This window comes from Malaclemys terrapin, chromosome 10, assembly GCF_027887155.1.
Source record: "Malaclemys terrapin pileata isolate rMalTer1 chromosome 10, rMalTer1.hap1, whole genome shotgun sequence".
NCBI classification, from domain to species: Eukaryota; Metazoa; Chordata; order Testudines; family Emydidae; genus Malaclemys; species Malaclemys terrapin.
Genome location: NC_071514.1, coordinates 44978282 through 45001230, shown reverse-complemented (window position 1 = coordinate 45001230; position 22949 = coordinate 44978282). Strand labels below are relative to the sequence as shown.

At 42.0% G+C, this 22949-nt stretch overlaps 1 protein-coding gene across 11 annotated transcripts in view; it reads right to left on the bottom strand.

The window, feature by feature from the left end:
- NEO1 (neogenin 1) overlaps positions 1-22949 on the bottom strand; it is a 553038-nt gene that overhangs the window by 52361 nt on the left and 477728 nt on the right. For 8 of the 11 annotated variants that reach the window (XM_054041102.1, XM_054041112.1, XM_054041105.1 and 5 more), the window contains exons 20-23: positions 22300-22494; positions 21481-21513; positions 9005-9073; positions 6737-6884 (exon numbers count right to left, since the gene is read on the bottom strand). In XM_054041102.1, the coding sequence (XP_053897077.1) occupies positions 6737-6884; positions 9005-9073; positions 21481-21513; positions 22300-22494 (445 nt within the window). The remainder of the gene's footprint in view (positions 1-6736; positions 6885-9004; positions 9074-21480; positions 21514-22299; positions 22495-22949) is intronic. The other 3 variants (XM_054041104.1, XM_054041107.1, XM_054041109.1) reach the window with 1 other exon arrangement.

The following is a 22949-nucleotide window of genomic DNA, read 5'->3' as shown; positions in this document are numbered from 1 at the left end:
TTTGCCCCCACTGCTCCCCTTGGAAGGCTGTTCCAGAACTTCACTCCTCTGATGATTAGAAACCTTCATCTAATTTCAAGTCTAAACTTCCTGATGGCCAGTTTATATCCATTTGTTCTTGTGTCCACATTGGTACTGAGCTTAAATAATTCCTCTCTCTCCCTGGTATTTATTCCTCTGATATATTTGTAGAGAGCAATCATATCTCCCCTCAGCCTTCTTTTGGTTAGGCTAAACAAGCCAAGTTCTTTGAGTCTCCTTTCATAAGACAGGTTTTCCATTCCTCGGATCATCCTAGTAGCCCTTCTCTGTACCTGTTCCAGTTTGAATTCATCCTTCTTAAACATGGGAGACCAGAACTGCACACAGTATTCCAGATGAGTTCTCACCAGTGCCTTGTATAACAGTACTACCCTGTTTCCCCGAAAATAAGACAGTGTCTTATATTAATTTTTGCTCTCAAAGATGCGCTAGGTCTTATTTTCAGGGGATGTCTTATTTTTCAGAAATGAAAAATGCCTTATTATCGGTGGATGCCTTATTATCGGGGAGGTCTTATTATCGGGGGGATGCCTTATATTACAACGAGAGGCAAAACTGTAAGTAGGCCTTATTTTCGGAGGATGTCTTATTTTCGGGGAAACAGGGTAACACCTCCTTATCTCTCCTGGATATAGCTCGCTGATGCATCCCAAGACCCCATTAGCTTTTTTCACGGCCATATCACATTGGCGGCTCATAGTCATCCTGTGATCAACCAATACTCTGAGGTCCTTCTCCCTCCTCTGTTACTTCCAACTGATGCGTCCCCAGCTTATAATAATAATTCTTGTTATTAATCCCTAAATGCATGACTTTGCACTTTTCACTATTAAATTTCATCCTATTACTATTACTCCAGTTTATAAGGTCATCCAGATCTTCCTGTATGATATCCCGGTCCTCCTCTGTATTAGCAATACCTCCCAGCTTTGTGTCATCCGCAAACTTTATTAGCACATTCCCACTTTTTGTGCCAAGGTCAGTAATAAAAAGATTAAATAAGATTGGTCCCAAAACCGATCCCTGAGGAACTCCACTAGTAACCTCCTTCCAGCCTGACAGTTCACCTTTCAGTACGACCCGTTGTAGTCTCCCCTTTAACCAGTTCCTTATCCACCTTTCAATTTTCATATTGATCCCCATCTTTTCCAATTTAGCTAATAATTCCCCATGTGGAACCATATCAAATGCCTTACTGAAATTGAGGTAAATTAGATTCACTGCCTTTCCTTTGTCTAAAAAATCTGTTACCTTCTCAGAGAAGGATATCAGGTTGGTTTGGCATGAACTACCTTTTGTAAAACAATGTTGTAATTTGTGCCAATTACCGTTGACCTCAATGTCCTTAACTATTTTCTTCTTCAAAATTTTTTCCAAGACCTTGTATACTACAGATGTCAAACTAACAGGCCTGTAGTTGCCTGGATCACCTTTTTCCCCTTTCTTAAAGATAGAAACTAAGTTAGCAATTCTCCAGTCATACGGTACAACCTCTGAGTTTACAGATTCATTGAAGTCTTGCTAATGGGCTTGCAATTTCAGGTGCCAGTTCCTTTAATATTCTTGGATGAAGATTATCTGGGCCCCCCGATTTAGTCCCATTAAGCTGTTCGAGTTTGGCTTCTACCTCAGATGTGGTAATATCTACCTCCATATCCTCATTCCAATTTGTCGTCCTACCATTATCCCTGAGCTCCTCATTAGCCTCATTAAAGACTGAGGCAAAGTATTTGTTTAGATATTGGGCCATGCCTAGATTATCCTTAACTTCCACTCCACCCTCAGTGTTTAGCGGTCCCACTTCTTCTTTCTTTGTCTTCTTCTTATTTGGCTATAGAACCTTTTACTATTGGTTTTAATTCCCTTTGCAAGGTCGTTGAAGGCTGCTATCAAATCCTCCCTCACTCCTCTTCTGCAGACTAAATAACCCCAGTTCCCTCAGCCTCTCCTCGTAAGTCATGTGCCCCAGACCCCTAATCATTTTTGTTGCCCTCCCGCTGGGATCTCTCCAATTTGTCCACATCCTTTCTGTAGTAGTGGGCCCAAAACTGGATGCAATACTCCAGATGTGGCCTCACCATTGCCGAATAGAGGGAAATAATCACTTCCCTCGATCTGCTGGCAATGCGCCTACTAATGCAGCCCAATATGCCGTTAGCCTTCTTGGCAACAAGGGCACACTGTTGACTCATATCCAGCTTCTTGTCCACTGTAATCCCCAGGTCCTTTTCTGCAGAAAGGACAAGACTAATAATAGAACCAAGCAACTTTTGCATATAAATCTTTCATACAAAGAATCAGGGATGCATTACACTAAATGTCACTCAAATCCAAAAAGATTTTAAGTGGAGACTTGAAGTTCACTAAGGGTATGTTTACACTATGGAGCTCATACCGGCATAGCACCATAGTGTAGACACAGACTACACTGACAGAAGGCATCGATGGAAGATGCCCAGCCGCATCTACACTGGGCGTTAACATTGGCAAAGCTACATCAGTCAGTGTGGTCGTTTTTTCACACCCCAACGGACATATTTATGCCAATATAACTTTTCAATGTAGAGCAGGGCTAAGTGTTAGGAAGAAGGGAAGGCAGCACTAATGAAAAAGCAAGCTTCCCTAGCAGACACTGCTGCTTATCCATTGAAGTACTCTGTTCTGATGGCTTAGTGGAAAGCTGCAACAACCTCTTAGTCATAAACACTGAAACACTAGCACCTAGATATCTTCCATCTTTGTGTCATCCTTATAAATTACCATGGTTTAAACATGGCCAGTGACCGGAGGAGAAAGCTGTGGGAACTGGTTGAAAATTCAATCCGAGCCAGAAAGAGTTTGGTGCCTATATTGTACAGTCAAGAAAAAAAGAAACTGCTGTGACAGAGCAAATGAACAAAGTCTCACCTCGCAGAACTGCTCAGAGTTGGAGGCAGTTAGGTGAGTCTTTCTTGCCTTAGCTGTCAACTTTCACACTGAAGAATTTTCTATTTACTTTACCAATAAGGCCAATCAGATTCAGACTGACTTGCCTGGTACCTCAGTTATAAACACACTGGCCTAAATTTTGAAGTGATCAATGATTTTTATTTTCCAAATTGAGACACCTTAAAGGGGCTGGATTTTTCATAGGGAGGGCTCTCCGCACTCTTTTACAACTCTAAAGCAACTAAAAAATGGAGGCACCCAAAATCACTAGTCAAAATGTAGGGTGCTCTCTTCTCTGGTTGAGTTTTGGAAAGTTTCACTTAATGAAGTTTTTATCTGTGCTGGGAAAGCTGTGTTCATCTACCTGTATGTGTTACTGCCTTTCCCCTCATGGATGGTGAATAGGTGGGGGGCATCATGTCATTATTAGACTCAGAGACTAAGGCCAGAAGGAAACATCATGATCATCTAGTCTGACCTCCTGCACACTGTAGGCCACAGAACCTCACCCACCCACCCATTCCTTTAGTGGGCCTATAACTTCTGGCTGACTTACTGAAGTCCTCAAACCTTGATTTAAAGACTGAATCCACCATTTACTCTAGTTCAAGGATTCTCAAACTTCATTGCAACACATCCCCCTTCTGACAACAAAAATTACTACACGGCCCCAGGAGGGGGACTGAAGCCTGAGTCCGCCCAAGCCCTGCCGCCCCGGGTGGGCAGGCAGACCAAAGCCAAAGCCCAAGGGCTTCAGCCCTGGGCAGGGGGCCTGTAGTCTGAGCCCCACTCACTGCCCAGGGCCAAAGCAAGGGCTTCGTCCCTGGGTGGCAGGGCTCAGGCTTCAGCTTCAGCCGTGGGCAATGGGGCTCAGGCTACAGCTTCAGCCCTGGTGGCGGGGTTCAGGCTACAGGCCCCCTGCCTGGGGCTGAAGCCTTTGGGCTTTGGCCCGCCTGGCCTCAGCCCCAGCCTCATGCTTTGGTTTCAGTTTCAGGCCCCAGCAAGTCTAACACTAGCTCTGGTGACCCCATCAAAACTAGGTCGGGACCCACTTTGGGGTCCTGACCCACAGTTTGAGAACCGCTTCTCTAGTTCAAAGCAGCAAGTGACCTGTGCCCCACCCTGCAGAGGAAGGCAAATACACCCCCCCAGGGTGCCTGCCAATCTGACCTGGGAGAAAATTCCTTCCTGACTCCAAACATGGTGATCAAATAGACCCTGAGCATGTGAGTAAGACCCACGAGCCAGACACCAGGGAAAGAATTCTCTAAAGTAACTCAGAGCCCTCCCTCTCTAGTGTCCCATCTCCAACCATTGGGAAAATTTGCTAATAGCAGTTGTGGATGGGTCCTATGCCATCATTGGCAGTCTCATCATCCCATATCCTCCATAAATTTATCAAGCTCAGTCTTTGCCCCTCCCTACTTCCCTTGGGAAGCTGTTCCAAAACTTCACTCCTCTGATGGTTAGAAACCTTCATCTATCTAATTTCAAACCTAAACTTATTGATGGCCAGTTTAATACCTCTTCCTGCCTGATGTTTATCCCTCTGACATATTTATAGACAGCAATCACATCTCCCCATATCCTTTGTTTTCTTAGGCTAAACAAATCAAGTTCTGTAAGTCTCCTCTCGTAACATAGGTTTTCAATTCCTCTCATCATCCTAGTAGCCCTTCTCTGCATCTATTACAGTCTGAATTCATCTTTCTTAAACATTGGACACCAGAATTACACACAATACTTCAGATGAGGTCTCACCAGTGCCTTGTATAATGGTAATAACACTTCCCTATTTCTACTGGAAATACCTTGCCTGATGCATCCTAGGACTGAATCAGCCATTTTCACGGCCATACCACATTAGTGGCTCATAGTCATACTGTGATAGACCAATACACCTAAGTTTTTCTCCTCCTCTGTCAATTCCAACTGATATGTCCCCAGTTTATGGCAAAAAATCTTGATGTTATTCCCTAAGTGAATTTCACTAGCAACCTCCCTCCAGCCGGACAGTTCGCCTTTCAGCATGACCCATTGTAGTCCCCCTTTAGCCCCATTCCCACCTTTCAATCTCATCTTAATCCCCATCCTCTCAATTTAAATAATAATTTCCCACGTGAAACTGTATCAAATGCTTTACTGACATTCAAGTAAATTAGATCTACTTCACTTCCTTTATGTAGAAAGTTGGTTATCTTCTTAAAGAAAGAACTTGGGTTGGTCTGGCACAATCTATCTTTTGTAAAACCATGTTGTATTTTATCCCAATTATTGTTTATCTCTATGGCCTTAACCACTCTCTGGGGGACATGGATCAATGTTCACGTTGCACTCCCAGTCAGTGCCTGGCCCAAGCCGGGGAAGCTAATGATCCAACCAGTGGACCAAATTTGGTGATGAATCCTGGTCAGGGGCCACCTGAGGCATGTTGTACATACACCAAGAAGAATTACTCTCTCTTTCAAAATTTGTTTGAAGATCTTGCATACAATTTAGGTCAAATTAACAAGCCTGTAAATTTTCTGGATCACTCCCCACCCCCACTTTCTTAAATATAGCTACAGTATATTTGCAATTCTCCAGTCATAGGGTATGACTCCCAAGTTTATTGATTCATTAAAATCCTTGCCATTGGGCTTGTAATTTCATGTGCCAGTTCCTTTAATGTGGATGGAGGTTATTCAGCCCTCCCGATTTGGTCTCATTAAGCTGTTTGAGTTTAGCTTCCATCCTTGTTCCCATTCGCCACCCTGTCAGTGACCTTCAAATCCTCATTACCCTTATTAAAAACCAAGTCAAAGTATTCATTTAGGTGTTGGGCCATACCTAGATTATCTTTAATCTCCACTCCATCCTCAGTGCTTAGTGGTTCCATTTATTCTTTCCTTGTTTTCTTTATATTTAAATGGCTAAATAACCGTTCATTATTGATTTAATTTCCTTTGCAAGGTCCAATTCTGCTTGGCTTTTGGCAGTTCTCACATTTTCCCTATGCTTTCTGACCTCCAAGATGTAGCTTTCCTTGCTGATCCACCATTTCTTCCATTCCTTGTGGGCTTTCTGCTTTCTCTTAATAACCTGTTTGAGATGCTTGTTCATCCATTTGGTCTGTGACCCTTCCCTACAATTCTTCTCCTTTGCTTGGGATGCAGGCTTCAGAGAGTTGCTGCAACTTTGACTTAAAAGTAATTCCAGGCTTCCTCCACATTCAGATCCTTCTTCAGTCCAGTCCACTTCCCTAACTAATTCCCTTAATTTTTTAAGTCTGCCCATTTGAAATCAAGGACCCTGGCTGAAGACCTATTTTTGTTTATCCTTCCATTTAGTTTAAAGTGAATTAATTCATGATCACTTGAACCTCTACAATGAGTTCTTCTCTAAGGGCCTTGTTACTTACAGTACTAAATCTAAAATGGCATCACCTTTTGTTGGAGTAAGATATTTAACTCTTTCATCAGTGAAGCCAAGGAAACAGCCACCCTTAAACTGCTAGTGTTAGTGGCGTACATCTATATAATAATTAACTGACTTAAATTCAACCCACATAAGACACAATTGATATTGATAGATAAGGGCAAAGAAAGTGCATGAATGGCTGAGGGTTGTACCAACAATTTCAGATGGAATGTTTTCTAAGCCTTTGCCAGTACCAACTGCAATTGTGAGGTCATAATGGGGATGTCACTACTCTTGCAGTCATAGATACAGCTATTAAGTAACTGAATAAAGGGAGAAAACTAGAACAGAGTAAAGCACATCTTACTTTTTCTGGTGAGAGGTGGTGCGACGAGTGCAGAAGACCGCAACAATCACCACTATCACAATGGTGATCACTCCAACAGATACTATTATGACTAGAAGCATATTGCTATCCAGGGGGGATGTGGGGCTTCCATGAGGACTGTTACTGCCTGTAAGAGGGGTGGGGGGGGGGGGAGAGGAAAGCACTTGTTATACAAAGCATTTACTTGAGAAAAAGCTCCACACTGCAGGATGCAAAAAGGAATCAACAGTAATGGGGAGCCTGAAGGAAGTACACAGTGTCAGATAGAAACTAATCTTGGCTCAGCTGGTGCATTTCATATTAAGTACTCTCGCTCTTATCTTTTGTTATTTAAACATTTGCACATCATCACCTGATTATGACCATGTATAATTACCTGATTATGGCTCTGTACAATTATTCTTTTCTCCTATATAACATTTTGCTGATCTATTTCCACATGATAGCCCATTAAAAATTACGTAATGATACCTACAGTTGCTGCTAAAACCATTCAGGTGTGGTGAGACACCCAACTATATCACAATAAAGAGGTTCAATACGTGAGAGGCTGGCATAGTTAACCTGCAAAGCAGCAATGAGTCTTCACATTAAAATGTATTTGCATGAGCACTTCTGATTAAGAGAAAAGAATTGTTATATAAAAATCAATCGGTTAAGTCCTATTTGTACTGAAAATGTTGAGACAGGATAATATGCCAATAGATAGGCACAGGGTATGCTTATATATAATGACATCTGATCAACTGCTCCCCTTAGCAATCTCTAAGGAGTCTCCAAGGGAACAACGAACATGCTCATTGCATGTCACTGGACCAACTAATGTAAGAATTCTATCACCTGACTGTATCTCCTTCTGAGGCCCCACAAGTTCTCCCACTCTACTACTGTTGTTGAGGATGCCTGGGCGGGTCCCAGCAGAGATTAGGGCAAGAGGACAGAAGCCCACTGGAACACACACTGCAATACCCCAATAGTCTGGGGCTGTAAGAGTGCCACCTGCAGGGGCCTTCCCATTACCTATCCGCGCCTCAGTTTCCTCATCTGTGAAATGGGGATAATGACACTGACCTTCCTTTGTAAAGAGCTTTGAGATGCACTGGTGACAAGTGCTATAAAGAGCTACAGATTATTATTATTATTATTATTATTATTATTACCTAACTCCCTATTCAGTTACCCCTTCCTGCACCATGTGTCTCCAATGTCCAGACAGTCTTCTGTCATATGAATGAACTCATTATCCCTGCCCTGCCCTGGAACTTTGGAAATATTGGAATCTGGAGTTTGTGGCCCAGGGTACCACTGTTTCTGTAATGGGTCTGACCTGGATCCTTGAACTTGGGCAAAAGTTTACTTCTGGATCTGAATTTTGTGGCATCTCAAATTAAAACAAAACAAAAATAACAATCAGGCACACAAATTACATTTTTGTTCAAAGAAATAGTAGTTTCCCAGGGGTGGCTCAGAAGTATAAGTTTCAAAGTAAAATATAAACCTTTAATTTCAAATATCTTCCATAATTTAAAACAAAATCCATCCCAGCATGCTGCTTCCAGAGAACAGCACTGTGCTAATAGCAGCTCTCTTCTTTTACAGTCCAAGCCTCTAGGATGTTGGGGAATTGTACTTTGCTGTCTCTAGAAAGATGTCTGGTGGACGGTGAAAGGGAAGACGGGCCTGAAAACATATCCAGGAAAGCTGACAAGTATGCAATGAAAAAGACCCTGCTGGAACTAAAGGGTATCAGGCATTCCTTTGGACACAGTAACCACAGTTAATACATTATTGGCATTACTACAATGATCATTTTTCTTTAAAATAAGATACATTTTATGCAGCTGTAACCAGTGGTACCTCAGTGCAAGGCTTTCATGATACTAAATGCAAATGAGGGGAAGGTTTAAGAGCAAGATTTTTTTCTTCTTGACCCTATTATGTCACTGGTACATAGTGGCAGTCGTTTTAAACTAGGCTGGGAAAAGGTTTGGTGACATAATTGAAATCTGGTGCTTATAAACATTTTTGATCCCATTTGTTCTTTCACGGTGAACAAGGACTGTATTATAGTAACATGCTAAATTATTTTCCCAGTCTTATTTGTGAACTGCTAATATCAAATGGTTTATAAAAGGGGAATAATAGCTTCATATTTTAGGAGACATATCACATCACACACCATTATACCAAGACATACTGAATTTCAGCCTAATAGGTCTCTGCTGAAATGCTTTATAAAGGACTTACCACTCATGGGTGGTTTGTAGTCAGGTCCTATATCCAATGGCCGACTTCCTTTTCCTGCAGACCCTAATGCTGGGGAAAAAAGTTACATTAATAAATACCATTTATGTGATAAACTTTCTTCATCTCCTAGCTATTCATTTCCAAAACCTGTATCATCTTGGACCTATATTGTACAAGTTTTGTTTTCATATGGACATAAATAGCAAATACACTCCACCGGAGATGTTCCCAACAAGTCCAGCAAACTCTGAATACCTCCAAACACAGAAACAGTTGAGAAGGGCTACCACCTAACAGGCGGATACTGCTTTTCTCAGTAAGTTGGGCTGTTTCCTTTTTATTACATTTTTAAAATATCAATAAAAAGAGAGGATGATTTGTAACCATGATAGCCAATAGACTTCCTAGATGCTTACATTTGGGGTTATATCTACTTGGGCATCACTGAACAATAGCATATACAACATGCTAAGTTCCTTTTTCTGGCCCCAGAATTACAAGCCTGGTTAGGAGACAGAAACATATAAACAATGGGAATGTATCTTAGACGTAGTCAGTCTTTGCTTATCCATACAAGCTTGCAAGGCAATTTTTTTGGTGCTCCTCCCCGCACCCGGAAAGTGACACTGCAGTCAGAAAAATCTTTTTAGTGGACGTTAAGAGAACAAGTCTAGCTGCTTCTGGTCTGTCTTTCAGAGACAACACACTTAAAAATTACTTAAAGTTCTGGACAGAGCAGTGTGATTAGTGGATGACAATGGAGGTACATCTATTTGCCAGCTGATTCATTACTAAACTGAAGGCAAATAACATATCCACTTCAAGAATCTGAACTACTGTTACCTAGTGGAACAAAAGAATAACAAAGACACCTCAACTTTTCCTCATTTATGTAGGACAGTCTTATAATATGGATCCAGATATCCTCCAATCACACAAGCTGAAAATTGTTCCACTTTACTGCAGTTTTGTAACCATGCGGGAGCCAGTCCTGTCTGTGTTCTGTGCACATCGAAAATTCCTACTGAATTCAGAAGTGCCTTGCTTTTGTAACCATACTACCTGATATTTTCAGCCCTTGTAAGCGGAGCGGGCTTACATTTAGTAATTGGATAGGAAGCCTCTCAGAAAGTTAGGTGCTGTAGGAGGTGTTGCTTAATGTGAGACCTCCCCGTTACAATAGTAAACCAGTGCAGCATAGAATGCACTATGCTGAATTACACTCACTTCAACAGGCTTTGGACAGAACTGGTTATACACTGGGTAACTCCACTGTCTTCATAGGGTCTTAGTCCCACAGTGGAAGGGGGCCATGTGAGCTTCTTGGAGAGCTGCTGCTCAGGGATGGGAACCCCCTGGGACTCCAGCCTCCAAAATCATTCAGGATGCACTTTCTGCTCCACTATGTGCTAGCTGAGAGGCGCGTGGGAATTGGTGGCCTCTGCTGCAGGTGATGGACATCTCAGGTACTTAAAGCCATGGCCTAGAGGAGGGAAGTGCCTAACTGCAGAGACTGCAGCTGCCTAGGGCTAGTGCTGAGGATTTAGAGTCCATAGTGTTGCCGTTGCAAGGTTCAAGCATGTTCAGCCTGGGAATTGACACCATGTAGCTACAGCTATCTAAGGCTGGACCTCTGGCAATTGGCCCCATGGCTGTAGCCAGAGAAGCTGCAGATGGCTCTGTGACTACTGGGGGCCATTAAGCTAGGAGCAGATAAAGAAACTGGAGTTAACCTCAAGGAACAGAGGTCACCCGTAGGAAAGGAATGTCAAGGGAAGCAGGGAAAGAGGACTTGCAGGGGAGAATAGCGTCCAAGGTAGAAGGGAAACAGGCATGGGGAGAGGTAGTGCTGACCAGGTAGTAGACTAGCATGCAGATGGGAGCAGAGGGAGAAAAGCTGGTGACTTGGGGTTCCTAGGGCCTAAGTCCTCACTTTGGGGAAATGGTGTTTGCAAGTGTCTTGCTCAAATAGTAGGATGGGTGCTGAGGGAGGCATTTGTCAGAATTGATCAGGTATCTACTGGCTTTGGAACTTTGAGCTGAGACCAGAACCATATACAGTGACTGGTGACATAGGGTGGTACTGGAGACATGGCTATAGAAGGTCTGAATGAGGAGGGAGATAAATCTGTGGGGAGTTTCCCCTGATCACTGATCACTGTGGACACTGGTAAACCCACATGGGTGTACAGCTAAATGAGAAAAGCAGGGGGCTGAGGGAGCTGTGTATGGCAATGCATATAGTCATGCAGAGGTGTGTGATCAAAATGAAAAATGTCTCTGAGATTCAGTACCGGATATACTATGGCACCAATGGCACTGCCAGACCAGGCCCACAGTTGGAGAGCACAATGACTACATGGGGGCCCACAAATATGTTTGGCACTGGGGCCCACAAAAGGTTAATCCGGCCCTGATACAAGTGACCTAATAATTAGAGTGCAGCTCTCTTTTTATTTTACCATATGTTCACTATTATTATAACTCAGAACTAATTTAGGTAATCTGCTGCAGCAGCAAGACACACAGAATCACAAGTTCAAATCTAGTGTCAGCGCCCCTACTGAGTCAGCAGAACCTTTCTAGCAGAGAAGATACAACAGAGACAAGTGCAAGAAAAAAAATCAAATGCGCAGCTACAAAATGGGGAACAGCTGGCTAGGTGGTAGTACTGCTGGAAAGGCTCTGCGGGTTACAGTGGATATGACTGAATAGGAGTCAAAAAAGTGATGCAGCTGCAAAAAAGGCTAATATTCTGGGGAGTATTTACAATGGTGTCATATATAAGAAATGGGAGGTAACTGTTCCACTCTATTTGGGTCTGATGAGGCCTCGGCTGGATTTCTGTGTACAGTTTTGGGTGCCACACTTTAAAAAAGATGTGGACAAATTGGAGAGAGTACACAGGAGAGAAAAAAAGAAGTGATAAAAGGTTTAGAACCCTGGCCTGTAAGGAAAGATTAAAAAAACGGGGTATGTTTAGTCCAGAGAAAAGACAACTATGGAGGGATAAAAGACTTCACATATGTTAAGGGCTCTTATAAAGAGGACAGTGATCAATTGTTCTTCTTGTCCCCCGAAGGTAGGATAAGAAGTAATGGGCTTAATCTGCAGTAAAGGAGATTTAGGTTAGATATTAGGAAAATTATTTTAACTCTAAGGATAGTTAAACTGCAAGGGAGCTTGTGGAATCCTGTCATTGGAGGTTTAAGAACAGGTTGGACAAACACCTGTCAGGGATTGTCTAGGTTTACTTGGTCATGCCACAGTGCAGGGGGCCGGACTCAAAGTGCCTTCCAGCCCTACAATTCTGTTTCTATACATATATCCTGGTTCTTTCTCCACTGACTTATCATTAAAATAATGACAATACAAAATTGCTATTATGCCAAAGTTAGAATAATAGAAGAGGTTGATGGTAAATGTGTGGCAACACACACACTCACTTTTTACACCTACATATATATATATATACACAGTTAGAAATGTGAAAAATAGATGCCCAGTATGACAGATATTGCAATCCTATGCGATATCTTTGGGGAGCATACTGTATTAAGTTTCACTGTGGGCCAGGGACTGTATGCAGCTCCAAGGGGGAGAATTATTACAGCTCCTCTAGAAACCAAAAACAGTAGGAGGTGATTAAGTTGAATCCCCTAGGTGGAAAACACATCTAGAGAGGTTTCCCCACCCAGGGGAGGACTGCATATGAAGGTTCAAACTCGATTTTCCAGAGATCAACAGACAAAGGGCTTTTGGCATAACAAGACAGTATTTAAATTAACTCAGGCCTTCTTTCTGATCCAGCAAACAGACAGGACTTTTTGTCCAAAGGCGGTCCCCAATCCTTGCAGAAGGGTTGGAAAGATTTTGGCCCACTAAGGCCTCTATGACTGATGGGGTGACCTTTGGTAAGTTTCTAATACGCATCTAGGAAATTTTATTGCTTTTATGTTTTCTCTGTAATTTAACCTTAAGAATAAAGGTGCTGCTTAGAAAGAGCTGTGTGGTAACTTGTAACTGGTGCATAGCTCTTGGAGAGAAGGCAAAGCACAGGCACTGGCCTTTAGGCAGACTGGCTTGCTGGGGATAGGGAACAGCAGGGAACTGTGCTGCCTTAAACCCCCTAGAGTCAGGAGGGAGAGACACGTGACACTGGGAGACGGAACCCTCCATCAAGGGTTGTATGTGCCCTCAAGGAACCACAGAGGGGGAATACAGATGCAGTTACCCTGAAATTTTGACACCCAAATCCCTACAATTCTGCAGTCATGAAAGAAGGCTCATAAGGTTAAGACATCATCCTGATTAAGATGGGAAGTTGAAAAAGCAATAAAAATGATTATAGAGATATAATGGAAACAGGGGGAAGTTGACAGCAATCTCTATAAATTAACAGTTACGCAATACAGACAATTGATAAGGGCTCAATGAAAAAGACAGAAAATACACTAGATTAAAGACAGTAAGAAGGAATTTGTTAAATATATGAGAGATAAAATAAATTCTAACAATTGTGTAGGTACATTGCTAGATAGAAATGGTAAAATTGTCAATGCAGAAAGGATAGATGTGTTGAGTAAGTATTTTTGTTCTGTATTTGGAAAGAAACTGGATAAAATATTCACATCTTACAGTGATAATGAAATACAGTAATAGGCAAAATGTTAAACAGCAAGTACTGAAGGTAAACATTTTTAAATCTGCAGGACCAGATAACTTGCAATTAAGAGTTTTGAAAGAATTGGCCAAGGAGTTCTCTTACCCATCGACATTGGTATTTAACAGATATTGGAACATCATTGGGGAAGCATCAGAGGACTAGGAAAAAAAGCTAACGTGCCAGTATTTTAAAAGGGTAAATGGGATGGCCTGGATAACTTTAGTCTGGTAATATCTGGACATTGAACCACATATTGAAACCAGGCAAATCATGGAAAGGCTGATATGGAATGGAATCACTAAAGAATTAAAAGATGGTAGCATAATTCATGCCTACTTTTATGTAAAATGGATCTTGTCAAACTTGATACAATTTTTTGGATCAGATTATGAATTTGGATGACAAAGGTAATTGTGCAGACATAACATATATAGACTTCTGTAAGGTATTTTACTTAATACTGAACAACATTCTGATTAAAATTAGCAATACACAAAATCAACGCGGCACACACTAAATGGATTAAAAACTGGGTAACAGATAGATCTTAAAAACTTCTAACAGGAATCATAGGACTGGAAGGGACCTCAAGAGGTCATCTAGTCCAGTCCCCTGCACTCATGGCAGGACTAGGTATTATCTAGACCAGGGATTGGCAACCTATGGCATGCGTGCCAAAGGCGGCACATGAGCTGATTTTCAGTGGCACTCACACTGCCCGGGTCCTGGCCACTGGTCTGGGGGGCTCTGCATTTTAATTTAATTTTAAAAGAAGTTTCTTAAACATTTTAAAAACCCTTTTTACTTTACATACAACAATAGTTTAGTTATATATTATAGACTTATAGAAAGAGACCTTCTAAAAACGTTAAAATGTATTACTGAAACGTGAAACCTTAAATTAGAGTGAATAAATGAAGACTTGGCACACCACTTCTGAAAGGTTGCTGACCCCTGATCTAGACCATTCCTGACAGGTGTTTGTCTAACCTGCTCTTAAAAATCTCCAATGATGGACATTCCATAACCTGCCTAAGCAATTTATTCCAGTGCTTAACCACCCTGACAATGGTTTTCCTAATGTCCAATCTAAACCTCCCTTGCTGCATGTTAAGCCCATTGCTTCTTGTCCTATCCTCAGAGGTTAAGAACAATTTTTCTCCCTCCTTCTTGTAACAACCTTTTATGTACTTGAAAACTGTTATGTCCCCTCTCAGTCTTCTCTTCTCCAGACTAAACAAACCTAATTTTTTCAATCTTCCCTCATAGGTCATGTTTTCTAGACCTTTAATCATTTTTGTTGCTCTTCTCTGGACTTTCTCCAATTTGTCCACATCTTTCCTGAAATGTGGTGCCCAGAACTGGACACAATACTCCAGTTGAGGCCTAATCAGCGTGGAGTACAGCAGAAGAACTACTTCTTGTGTCTTGCTTACAACACTCCTGCTAATACATCCCAGAATGATGTTCACTTTTTTTGCAACAGTGTTATACTGTTGACCCATATTTAGCTTGTGGTCCACTATGACCCCCTGGTCCCTTTCTGCAGTACTCTTTCCTAGGCAGTCATTTCCCATTTTGTATGTGTGCAACTGATTGTTCATTCCTAAGTGGAGTACTTTGCATTTGTCCTTATTGAATTGCATCCTATTTACTTCAGACCATTTGTCCAGATCATTTTGAATTTTAATCCTATCCTCCAAAGCACTTGCAACCCCTCCCAGCTTGGTATTGTCCACAAACTTTATAAGTGTACTCTGTATGCCATTATCTAAATCATTGATGAAGATATTGAACAAAACCGGATCCAGAACTGATCCCTGCGGGACCCCACTCATTATGCCCTTCCAGCATGACAGTGAACCATTGATCACTACTCTCTGAGAATGGTTTTCCAACCAGTTTGCACCCACCTTATAGTAGCTCCATCTAGGTTACATTTTCCTAGTTTGTTTATGAGAAGGTCATGTGAGACAGTATCAAAAGTTTACTAAAGTCAAAGATCATTATCCAAAATGGGTGTTTTTAGTGGGGTCCTGCAATTAACTGTTCTTATCTCAATATCATCAAACATGATTATCAATGGTCTGAAAGAATATATAAATTAATTGCTGGTAAAGTTTGTAGATGACATAAAAACTGGCAGAGTGGTAAATAATAATGAAAGATTAGTTCTACAGAGCAAAGTGGATCACTCGGTAAGCTGGGCTCACCTGATCAATATGCATTTTAATACAGCCAAGTGCAAGAGTACACATTTAGGAACAAAATTTCACACAGAGGCAGGGGACTGTATTTTGGAAATCAGTAACTCTGAAAGGAACTTAGGGATAATGGTGAATAACCAACTCAACAGAAGCTCCCAGTGCTTTGCAGTGGCTAGAAGAATTAACACAAGATGAGGTGGTAATATAATTGAATACAGCATTGAGACTGTGGGTAAAATTTTCAAAATGCCTACGTGTATCTTAAGAGGTAAAGTCAAGGTTTCAAAAGTGACTTAGGCACTTTGCAGGCTACATCTCACAAAAAGCCAATGAGACTTGGGCTCCTAAGTGCCTAAGTCACTTTTGAAAACTTCACCTTGCATGTTATGTCATTTAGGCACTTTTGAAAAATTCACCCCATTGCTGGAATACTGTGTCCAGTTCTAGGGTCCACACTTTGAAGTGATTAATTGGAAAGGGTTCACACAAGCACCACAAGAATGATCAGAGGTCTTAGTACCTGCCTTACAGGGAGGACGAAAGACATTTCATCTATTTAGTTTAGCCAAGAGAAATTAAGAAGTGTCTTGATTACAGTCTGTATGTACCTACACACGGAGAAGATTTTTAATACAGACAGCTCTTTAGTCTAGAAGACAACGGCTACTGCAATCTCATGGCTACAAACTGAAGCTAGACAAAATGTGACTAGAAATAAGATGCACATTTTTAACAGTTATTATTAATTAACCAGTGGAACAACTTACCTAGAGAGATGGTGAATTCTCCATCACTTGAGAAAAAAAATGGTTACTAACCTTTCCGTAACTGTTGTTCTTCAAGATTTGTTGCTCATATCTATTCCACTTTAGGTGTGGTGTGCACTGCGTGCACCATTGCTGGAGATTTTTCCCTCAGTGGTATCCATTGGGCTGGCTCTAGCACCCTCTTGTGGTGCACACTCATGCGCCAGTATAAGGGGACCGGCTGGCCCTGCATCCTCTCAGTTCCTTCTTGTTGGCTAACTCTGACAGGGGGCAGGCGGGTGGGTCGTGGAATGGACATGAGCAACGCATCTGGAAGAACAACAGTTACAGAAAGGTTAGTAACCATTTTTAATTCTTTGAGTGCATGCTCATGTCCATTCCATGTTAGGTGACTCACAAGCAGTATCCAAGGAGGTGGGCACAGAGTTCATGGACATGCAGATTGAAACACTGCTCTTCAAAAGTTGGCACCATCTCTAGCCTGCTGAGTGATGGCGTAATGGGAGGGGAAGATACTGACGACCAGGTCGCTGCTCTGCAGATGTCTTGGATCGGGACTTGGGCCAGGAAAGCTGCTGCTGAAGCATGAGCTCTTGTTGAATGAGTGGTCAAAATGGCAGCAGGTGGAATGCCCGCCTGCTCATCACACATATGAATACAGGAGGTGATCCAGGATGACATTCTTTGGGATGAAACCGGTAGGCCTTTCATCATGTCTGCTATTGCCACAAAGAGCTGCCCGGGTTTGGTCCTCTCAGTGTAGAAGGCCAGGGCACATCTAACATCCAACAAGTGGAGATGCCACTCCTCTGCATTCCTATGCTCTTTCGGGAAGAAAACTGGCAGGAAAATAGCCTGGTTACTGTGAAACTGCGAGACCCCCTTTGGAAGGAACGCTGGGTGGGGGCGCAGTTGAACCTTGTCCTTAAAGAATACTGTATATGGGAGTTCTGACATAAAGGCCCTAATTTCGGAGACCTTCCCCTCGGTAATCACTATTAGGAAGGCAAGAAACATCAAGAAACACTTCCACTTGGCTAGATAAGTTGCTCTAGTAGATAGTTTCCTACTACCTAGCAAGATCTGGCCAACTTGTTCTGAACAGGCCTGTTTCTTCAGGTTCAACTATGGAGCTTCCATGCAGTCGGTTTAAGGACCCAGAGGTTTGGGTGGAGTAAATGGCTGTGGTCTTGTGAGATCAGGGCCAGGCAGGGTGGAAGTGGCAGCAAGGGCACTAGTGACATGTCCAGCAGTGTCCGTCTCATTGGCCACTGTGGCACAAGGAACCATGGAAGGAGGGTGGAAGTACAAGAATTCGTGTCCCTTGGCAGGCACATAGTACTTCTTCTCTGCCCTCTTTCAAGTGGGAGGAAGAGAAGATGGGGTATGCCATAAGGATCTGACCATACCCATAATGGCTTCATTGACAGGTAGGGCCTCCTTTGACGGGGCTGCTGTGGCCAAAGTGTCAATGAGGCTATGTGAGGACTCTTTAAGAACCCCCACCCTCCAAGTCTAGGTTAGAAGCCATCCTTTTAAAAGCTTGTGGTAGGCATTAAAGTCAGCCTGGGGAGGAGGAGGAAAAAGCCTGTACCAGCAGGGGGCCCTCCTCTTATTCTTCAGCCCCAGCTATTTCCCCCCAGGCCTAAGTCCTGTGTGTCAGTACCAGGCTCAGTACCAGAGTCCGGGTCTGTTGCCAGATTGTGAGTTGGAGGAGCCCTCCTCTCGGACAGTACCGTGATTCTGCTGGCACCACGATGATGGCCTGGCATCAGCAGATGGTCCTGCACTGGACTCAATGTCATTTGCGATTAGCGATGAGTTGATGGTGCTGCTAACGTGCAGTGGAGGTGTAGCCTGACATGGGTTGTACTCCGCTGCACTCCCCTTGTTTGTCCTTCCTCAGTACTGGGTAGCATCCCCTCTCAGACCGTTGCTTCTTATGCTTCTTATGCTTCTTTCTTGGTATCGGAGATGGAGAATGGTGCTGAGAAGCATGCAGTGCCGGAGATACTCTTTGCATCAAAGCCGAGGTGCTTGTAGCTGAGTCCAATCGGCTTGGCTCTGACACTGGTTTAAGTGCAACTTCCCTTAGGATAGCCTTTAGTCTAGCCTCCCTGTTCTTCTTTCTATGAGGCTTAAATCCCGGCAGATTTGGCAACACTGTCGTATGTGCACCTTTCCCAGACACTTTATACAGCTGGAGTGTGGGTTGCTCACTGGCATACGCCTGCTGCAGGAGGCGCAGGGTTTGAAGCCTGGAGACTGAGGCATTCCCGGCTCCAGGGGTGAAAGAAGCCCCTCTAAGCTAAGACGGGAGGGTGGGGGGGTCTAACTACACCTCTACCCCAATATAACGCAACCCGATGTAACACAAATTCAGATATAACGCGGTAAAGCAGGGCTCTGGGGAGGCGGGGCTGCTCGCTCTGGCAGATAAAAGCAAGTTCGATATAACGCGGTTTCACCTATAACACGGTAAGGTTTTTTGGCTCCTGAGGACAGCGTTATATTGGGGTAGAGGTGTATATACACTAATTCTATCTAACTATGTACACTACTACATGAAATTAAGACTAATATAACTAATCTAGAGAATAACAGGAAAAAAAAGACTGAATGACCGCCTTGCCAAAGCAAGAGGAGCTGTTCTAGCTATGGTCACGGGTGGTAAAAAGGAACTGAGAGGGTGCAGGGCAGGCTAGGCCCCTTATACTAGTGCATAAGCTTGCAGCACCAGAGCTGGCCTAATGGATACCACTGAAGGTAAATTCTCCAGCAATGGTGCATGTGATGTGTGCACACCTAACATGGAGTGGACATGAGCAAGCACTCAAAGAACTAGAAGTTCTTCTAAAATTCAATCACATGTTGGCGTGTCTATAGCTCAACCACAATTTATGGGCTTGCTGCAGTGACAACCGAGTGAAATTCTATGACTTGTGTTATGCATCGAGAGGTCAGACTAGATGATCATAATGGACTAATCTAGACCCCTTTCGCATAGTGACACTCAGTCAGTCTGGCAAATATCTAATTCCTAGAATGAGGGATTGATAGATTATCCTTTCAACTCTTCGGAGTTTTCACATCTCATGCTACCTTGACAACAGTTCTATCTGCAAGATGCTGAACCCGATCATCCTCTCAGAGCAGTTTTACACCATTGTAATTGAGAGAAGAAATGGGCCCACTAGCCTAAGGATTGCAAGCAATTGTTCTCCTCCTCCAAAACTGATCATCTACTATACACATTGCCTTTGTCTTTGTACTTGACCAATGTGCAACACACAGATAGCTTCAACAGGGAACCTGTTCTACTGTGTGCCAACACCTGTGCTACAAGGAAGGAGAATGGAGGGGCAAAGTATCATACTACGTATGTAAGGAGAAACACTGTGGGAAAAAGATTTGAAAATGTATTCTGAGATAACATACCCATCAATATGTGGCTAAGGCAGAAATAAGAAGAACCACAGAGGTCAGAGATTCAGTCCACTCTCTGTGGGCTGGTTTGTTCCCTATATTCTCCAGTGCTTTTCCCATCACTTCTCGAGAGACACTATTCCACAGTCTAACAGATCTTGTTGTCAAGAAGTTTTTTCTGCTATTCAGCCTATGCTTTTCTTTTCTTCATTTCACACATTGCTCCTAGTTTGTCACCTCTTCAGAGCTCTATTATATTTACAGGAATTATAAAACAAACGTCTCCTGCTTTTCATATATGCATTTTTGAATTAAAAGTTCTATGCAATTATGAACACTAATAAAATGTTACTGTGATAAAACTTTCCTCCCTTAGGATGCTCATGCTGTATGAAGGACATGAATTCAGTTATCTGCAGAACTGAGGTTAGAAGAGCAGTGCAAAAGAGACAGTGCAGCAACTTTTATTTAAAACACAAAGTTTTAGTCTTTCCCATCCCTTTGGGATAGAGACTGTGATAGCAGCCAGGGTTTTTGCAACCAAAGGCTGGATAAGAGTTTATTCCTCAGCTGCCCTCAGTCATTACTGTTTGGTTTGGAACAGGTAAAATAAACAGTGTTTACAAAATATTTCTCAGTAATGGATTAAAAAAATATATTTATAACATGGAACACATTTTCACTTTAAGCTTTAATCATATGCCTAAATTCTTTGCTAGTATCCTTTTAAACTCGTTCCTCCCCAAACACTAAAATACATTTCTCTCCTTATTAGTGGGATGTTTACCTTATTTGGAAGAGAGCAAAATTAGCCCTAAAAATTCACCACAGACCCCAGCTCCACACAGCAAGCTCAAAGCTACCATTTGTCAAGTTAGTAAGCTTAAAGGTTTTGGTGGCTAAAGTTGTTGCATTCCTAGTGGAGACTGATCTCTAAATGAGCCAACCGGCAGACTCTCTCATGCAGAAAGCTGAACAAGACTAAGGCTACTTTTATTTACTGCAAAAATAATAACAGATGTAGAGCGGACAAAACAGAAGTTGTGCTAATCCAGCAAGTGTTCTTTGGTCTTCTACCTCTCTGTGCTGAGATCCAGGGTTCACTGGTCAGAGCTCTACTTGAGTATCATCTAATCCAAATCCATTTTAACACAATGATTCAGGGCTGGCATAACCCACTTCTTCCCTTATGTGACATCTGACTATGGAGATCACTTTACATTCCTGACATCCAGACCACAAATAAAATCTCTAGTTCCTCTGCTAATAAAAGCTCCACAAGAGCTCGCTCAGTTATATTTAGAGCAGCTGATGTGTGTTTCATTTATCAAGTGCAATTGCAGGTGGAAAAGAAACACAGTAGTGTGTGAAAGAGATGGAATAGAGGAGAAAAAATGTCCATTTATTTACCTTGATCATTAGGCATTTTATCTGAGGATTCAGCTACCAGGACAAGCACAGGGGAGTAAAAAACAAGAGAAAGATCACCAGGTCTGAAGAAGTGACAGGCAGTATTTAAAGAACTTCACACAGCAGAAAAAAACTAGTTAGAGATTTAAACTTCCATTTTTAAGCACCAAAACTCACATAGAAACCATACTGCTAGATATTAAATCGACACATACCTTTTTTGCAAGGTTATTTTTCATCTCTCCTTACAGATATTATCTACATTAACATCTGTCCCATACAATGATTTCTCCAAGTTTCCTTAATTGGTACATATTTTCAATGTCTTGTTCATTCCTACCCTTTCACCAGTTACTCATGAACAAGCATCTCTTGATTAAAGAGGCAGTTATATCATACTTGTTCAGGTTATATCATCCATGACATTAACATGTAATTGTTCGCAGACCAATAAGAACTTATTTGCAAATCCTGCTGCCTGTACTGTTGGGCAGATGCAACACACTGCACCTGAAGTCTTTAGGTAACTAGAAGTCAGTTTTTCTGAAGCTCACTTATGGCACTGACTATGTAATAACAGCTTGGTGACATATGGGCCAATAATTAATTTAAAAATAAATCTCCACAAACATATGGGTTTAAACTGGGTTATGCGATTGTTTCCAGCCAAGAGCTGCTGGAAGAATGAAGAGAAAACATCTTCCCTAATCAAACTTCATCTTTTCCTCCGCAGCCCATATTCAATACAGAATTGATGCTCCCAGTTGCTTTTCTTACAGGTATTTTAGGAAATGCTGGAGAACATACATGAGACTTTACCTTTGGGTGTTCTGAACTGTACTGCCTCCGACATAGGCCCCATGCCCTTGGAGTTGCGGGCCTGGATTTTGAAATAATATGGCGTATCAAGGGTTAACTCTTGGATCTGGTGTGTCAATCTGTTTCCCACCACAGGCTCAATGACCCAATCATGTATCTCAGCGTTCACATCTGTGCTGTAGTAAATGATGTATCCTGTTCAAAGGTACCAATAAGATAAAATTTATGCATTAAAGGGTGGGATCCAGAGCACAGTTCCTATTGACTTTAGATGGAATAGGTGCTCTTAAACCACTGAAGGGCTTTTGAGAACCGCAACCTCCTTTGTTTCAATATATAAGCATTCATTTAAATATTAGATACACATCCCATGGGAAATTTTAAACCATTGTATTATATCATAAAGTATAACAATGTCACTTAAAATCTCAAAATGATCCTACATTCAATTATAGAGAATTCCATTATTTCCATCTTCTTTTCTAATCATATGAAAACAATGTAAAATAATAATTTGAGGACTATTATAAGAATGTTCCCTCCTCAAATATTAGCAGTTTAGAGAAAAATGATAGCTTTAAAATAAAAAAAAAAGTAGTTACAACTTTTTGCTATCTCTCAGTTTATATTAACAATGAAAAAATGTAAAC